This window comes from Lycium ferocissimum, chromosome 2 (genome assembly GCF_029784015.1).
Source record: "Lycium ferocissimum isolate CSIRO_LF1 chromosome 2, AGI_CSIRO_Lferr_CH_V1, whole genome shotgun sequence".
NCBI lineage: Eukaryota > Viridiplantae > Streptophyta > Magnoliopsida > Solanales > Solanaceae > Lycium > Lycium ferocissimum.
The window spans coordinates 40,057,425-40,063,424 of record NC_081343.1 but is presented as its reverse complement, the minus strand read 5'-3'; the positions used below and the strand labels follow the sequence as shown (position 1 = coordinate 40,063,424).

Sequence of the window (6,000 nt, the reverse complement as noted above, 5' to 3'; positions counted from 1 at the left end):
CTCCTTTTAGTTTGATGATAATGTATTCCTTACATTTTTTATAGTGAAATTCAACTTCAGTCATATATTCAGAACAAATAAAGAGTAAAAATTTCTTTAAATCAACTTTGTCTGGTGAAATTAGTCAATTATATGAGCTTATGAGATGCAAATTTTCTCGAAGAAGCTCCAAAATTAATGTAGGAAGATGAAAAAGAAGGAAGTGTACTAGAGTTAAATGTGTACTAATAGCCCTGATCACTGTTGGTCAGAGCAAGACGTAACCTCCTAAGCACGGCCCATTATTGGCCCGAAACCAGTAACGAGAGCAGCCCCCCGACGAGCAAATGGTCATCAGGACATTTAGCTATTGAAACACCCCCAAATGGATGCTCATATAATTCATCCAAACTCTTTACTCTCTATGAAAAACTCTCTGACTATTATCACAAGACTCGTTCGACGTGAGCTAGGCTGAAATACCTTAATGTAATTATATACTGCATATACTTTTCGTCACTCACCGCTTCGCAATTAGTCTTGGAACGGTTTTCAAGATCACATATTAAAATCATGAATACATTCCACTCTTGAAAACGGGACAAAAAGGCCAACCAACTATCAGGTTAATTTTTTGTCGAATAGGAACTATTGGTTGCTTCCAATTAAAGACCAAATCAGCAGGCCTGATTTCAGCAACGAACACCTGTGACCACTTCAATTGTTATTCTATAAGTTGCAAAAGAGGTACTGTCATCTTTGTTACTCCATATTATTTCTCATATACTAACATATATGCAAAACAGGCAGAATGAAAAACAACCATAATAACTTTGATTAGAGGAACTTAGTCCGCACGACAAAAGGAAGATTAAATAACAATGATATTAAAGCTAAATCCATTTTTTTGGGCAAAAAGCTATCGTCACAACAAAGGTGAAGGATTAATAACAATATGCCTTAAAGGGTGTTCTACATCACCTCCACCAGCATGTTTGACAAACTCAGCTGGAGATAGAAAAGTACCATGACAAACACAGAGTATCTTCACTTCTTCTCCCTTCCTATATCCGTATAAGAATCCCTCAATCTTCTTTCCGTTTGGTCCCTCGCCTCTTGTAGAAACACAAGGCATGTTGAGCATGAAGTTTCTGAGCGTTTCTTTAGCTTTTTTACCGACTGTCCCTGACGAGACTGGTGGTTTTTTATTTGTCATTTCGGGTGCTATTGCTACAACAGGTTTCTGCTCCTGCTCGTGCTCGTGCAACGGAGATTGGCCGCTGACGGGAGGTCTTGCCTCAGTGCTATCACTTGACCCTGCAATAAAGAGAAGTGCAAGGTACACATTGCTAGTTAATGATGAATAACCAAGATATAGACTGCGAAAATTCGATCACTACAAGGAAATAAAGTTAGTATGAAGTTAAGATTCATTCTACTTACTACAAGCAAAAGATTAACTTGGCATAATGTCTCAGGTCGAGGCGAAATCCAGGAACTAATCTATTATAATATTATGTATGCACTGTTCAAGCCTAAAGTAATGAGTCCAGTTGATCACATAAGAACCGCCTCTGATTCAGGCTGGACAGCCAACAGCACACATTTCCCATTATAGAGTTAAAACGCCGTTGCTACCAGTGAAGGAAAATACAAAAGCATTTAACTCTCCTCAAGGGCCAAAGAAGAATAGTGTAGAATTTTTTGGACAACGAAGAAGAATACATAGATAATATATTAATTAGACATATAATCTGGCCTCCGTGTGTAAAGTGTATCCATTTTCTAATCTCTTTCTAATCTCTCATAAACAAGTAGAATAACTTTGCCTTAACAAATTAGTCGAGGACTTGCTATGCACTAGACATAACTACAACTAGTGTGCTAATTAATCAATATCTGCAGGGCCTAAAAAAAAGATTACTGACACTAGGGCAAAGCAGAGAGCAAGAGAAAATTTCCAAATAACATTAACTTTTGCAAGAGGCTTAAGTTCCACAACAATATTGCAGCATGTTGACGACCTTATTGTTCAAGTACAGATACCATATTTCACTAATAGAGATGAAATACGAGACCCGAATAATAATTTAGAGGGTCTCTTCATTTTCTGCAAATGAAACTGCCCAAATAGATGTTCATGTTCTGTAGCCACCATTCTTCCGAGAACGGAATCACACCTTAAAGATAATTTTCTTCCCAATTCTTGATTAAACTACTTATAGATTATTGACTAACAAACATTACCAAAATAGTGACCATCTACATTTCTATATATCTGATGTGGAATTGAAAGACTTTTAAAGAGGTTGTCCATGATGGATATTATTTAAGAAAGCTGCTGGTTACCTACTCAACTTGAAATTTCACCATTTCTTACAAAGTAGAATTACCTATATTCAGCAGATTGACATGGATAACTATGATTATATTTCCCCGTTTCTTATTCAAAATTTTGAAAGATTAGACCAAACGCAACTTTACTAGGTTTCTAGTGCCAAGCCACTCGAAGTAGCTGGTTGATACAATTTTTCGTGAACTTGCACATATTTCTTCCACCTAACTCATCAATATCCTATATCTATCCTATGAAAGTAGGCAGAAAGAACCAGAAAGTACTGTTCTCCTAACAAACTTCTACCTAAAGCAATATTAACAACATTTTCACAAAACAGTTAAACAGCAATTTGGCGTATGTCAACAAGGGATTAGGTTTCAATAAGATGAGTTTGAAAAGTGCTCTGCCTATAGCAAATGCATTACAGTTGCCCACCAAAAACCTTAACCTTATCACTGGAAGTTCTTGTTAATTAATTCAAACGACATCGACTCATACATCTCTCTATTATTACCTCAAATTAGTACTAGCCGTATGCTACTGACTCCAATCTGAGTTTGGTTCAAATGTCCAATCCTAATAACAACTCCCTTTAATGACTCAGCCCGTTTTGACTAGCTCAAATCTAGCCCAACCCACCTAGCTGCTTGAGATGTAGACCACCTACCCACCTATGTTACAAGTATGAGCGGCTAATTTCACGCTCAAATACAGAAACAACTTTACCGTTGCTGCTATAAGGATGAGGATCCCCTTCATGAGATGGCACATAGTATTTTATTTTTTTGGTAGGGAGGGGGGGGGGGGGGGGGGGGTGTGGGGGTTGTAACGCCGTGCAATGCTAAATATGGCTAATAGTTCTAAGGTCGTGTTACAAAAATAAAAATCATCCAAAACTAAACGACTAATTTTAAAAAATAATGAAGGATTAAAAGGAAGAAATTCAAGTGGATAAAGCAATTAACTTTTTGATACCTTGAACAGGTTGTTGTTGGCTTTCCAAATCAGTCATCCCTGAAGAACCACTACCTTGTGATCCTCCTGAAGAAGGCAAAGAATTCCCACAAACTTCACCATTATTACTATAACAACAATTTCCATTTTCTTCATTTTCCTTAATAGTAACAACTCTAACATTCTTCATTTTCTCCAATCTCTTCTTTTTTGCTTCCAAACGCCTTAAAGATTGCAATTCTTTCCTTTTCCTCCACTCTTCCTCTGTTTCCACAGGCAAAGAACACGTCCTAATTAATGGAAACTGAAATCCATTTCCATTACTATCATCACCAGAAAGCACAAAATTCGTTATTGATGAAGAACGGTTCAGTTTCTTTGCTCTTTTTGGGTCAACCCCAAATCTACCGTTCAATGAAAGTCCTAAACTTAACTCTATATCACCTTCACCTTCCACATTTTCATGATTCCTTTTTCCATTAATGAATTTATCCAACATATCTCTTGAAAAACACCCCTTTTCCCTGTTTTCTTCAGCTTCCTCCATGTAGGAAAAAAGATCAAGAAAATCTTCAAAACAAGAAAGCTATTGAATTTAGGAATACCCAAATGAGAATTTTGAACTAAAATTGAAAAATGATTCTTTTTATAAATTGGGAATATAAAAACACCCTTTTTCTCTGTTTTCTTCAGTTTTCTCCATTTATGAAGTCTAAAAAACAAGAAAGCTATTGAATTTAGGAATACCCAAATCAAAATCTTGAACTAAATTTTTTTTTTTTTATAAAATGGGAATGGAAAAACTCCAATAAAGCTTGAAAAGTGTTTTTGTCGGAATTTTAAAACTGGCCGGAAAAAATATAGAGTCAGCCATGAGAGGTTTTATAAAAGAGAAGATTAATAAAAGGGTGGGAAGGGTTGAATTTAATTGTGTGGGTTTAATGAAATGACAGAATTATCCTTACAAAGTAAAACGTAAATGGATGAGGACTTGACACGTGGTGTGTTGTGAGAGTACTAAAGACCCACGTGGCTAAGAAAAGGACTTTGGAAAGTGATACCAAACAGACGTTACGTAGCTAGAATCTCAGAGGTAACCGACAAAAGGAACACGTGTCAGTTACCTAATGAGAACCAGAGTGGCCCTGCTACGTGTTTAGAAAATCTCTGCTTATACATACTGTATCTTTTTGCATAAAAGGTTGTTGAATAAAAAATCTTTTTCATAAATATTAATTACCCACTAAATTATAGTACTACTGGAACAAATAAATAAAGACATTTTGCATGTATATTTTCATTTCACTGAAAATAATTAAATGTGATAAACTAATTAGATTAGAAAAATTTAATCTAGAGAGAATTTCAGGGAATAACATTAATTTTACTTGTGGTTTCCGATCATTAAAAGTTAAGGAATTAAATAAAATTTGTTCTAAAATATTTAAGAAGTAAATCACCTCATTGCAAACGATTATGCTACTTAAATGTCATATTAAGTAAAATTTCGCATTAAATACTGTAAGCTTAAGTTGAAATTGATTATGGAGTAGACAGTTATCCACTATACTTTTTGAACTTTTATTTTTGTAATATAATTATAGTGTCCCGGCTAGTTTTCGTGCATGCAACTAATTCACAGGGTATTTATCACTTCTCATAAACATAAGTGCCGGTAACTCTATCAAAACTAGGAAGTAAGAAGAGAACAACTAATATTTTTTACTTCTATAGGAAATTAAATCCAAAACCTCGGGATTCTCGATTCACTTTCATCCTTCGCAATTTTTTGAACTATTGAGTATAATGTTTCTTTTTAACTTCCATTGAAAAACTTGACCTAAATATGTATGCTCGTTGGCAACCATCTACCCCGCTAATTTCTTTTTATCTCTTACTAAAAACTAGTGGTGAGAATCTTTAAAATCAAGAATTCATTAGAAGGATCTTTCTCAAATACAAATAATTTGATCTCCTAATTAAGTCTTACGTTAAGCGATAATTTCCTAAAATATTATTAGTCCAAAAGGTCCTTAGATTGCTTTTAATTCCGATACATGCTAAGCATTTAACTTATAATATGTATTGAGAATATAAATAACTTTTAACATTATTAATATATTTAATCTATTATATTATATTATCTGCAGTTATTAATTAGTGTACTCAATTAAAATTGTTAGAGAACTATACATTATAGTGAGTAATCTTGGTTTGATGATGTTAAAAAATTATACATTGCTGGTGTAGAAGAGTTACACTCAATTAATTGTATATAGTATAATTGTACTACAGTATATAAAAGAAATGTGTTTAATGATTTTGATTTAATGCAAAGTAATTAGAACCACAGAAGAAATGTTTTGTTAGTGACTTCATCCACGACCCATTTGACAATTAATTTTTTACAAGCAATCTCGGATTCATCAGCAGACAGCAACAGCACATTGCCCCCAGTATAATGTTTTATTCCAACTTGGCCTACATTTTTAGACTTTGTAAATACTACTGTATTTTTTTCCTGCAACTTGCTCTTCCTTTAATCATTTAGTACAGTTTTAATGCAATTTGCAGCTAATTAGTAACTCTGTTTCCTTTCTCTTTCGTTTGATATTGGAATAATGAGAAAAGGACGGCAACAAAAAACTATGATATTGAGAAAGTAATAACAAAACCCATAGGCATTTAGGTTAATAAAATAATAGGGGATTTGCATGATGTTTTATGAT

The 6,000-nt window shown here is 34.1% G+C and overlaps 1 protein-coding gene across 1 annotated transcript; it reads right to left on the bottom strand.

Annotated features, from left to right (window-relative positions):
• Positions 1–788: 788 nt before the first annotated feature.
• Positions 789–4,163, bottom strand: LOC132037208 (ninja-family protein AFP3). Its single transcript, XM_059427685.1, has 2 exons — positions 3,293–4,163; positions 789–1,296 (listed from the first exon to the last, which is right to left on the bottom strand). The coding sequence occupies exons 1-2, from the start codon at positions 3,816–3,818 to the stop codon at positions 905–907; spliced, it is 918 nt and encodes a 305-aa protein (XP_059283668.1). The 5' UTR covers positions 3,819–4,163; the 3' UTR covers positions 789–904.
• Between the last annotated feature and the right edge of the window lie 1,837 nt (positions 4,164–6,000).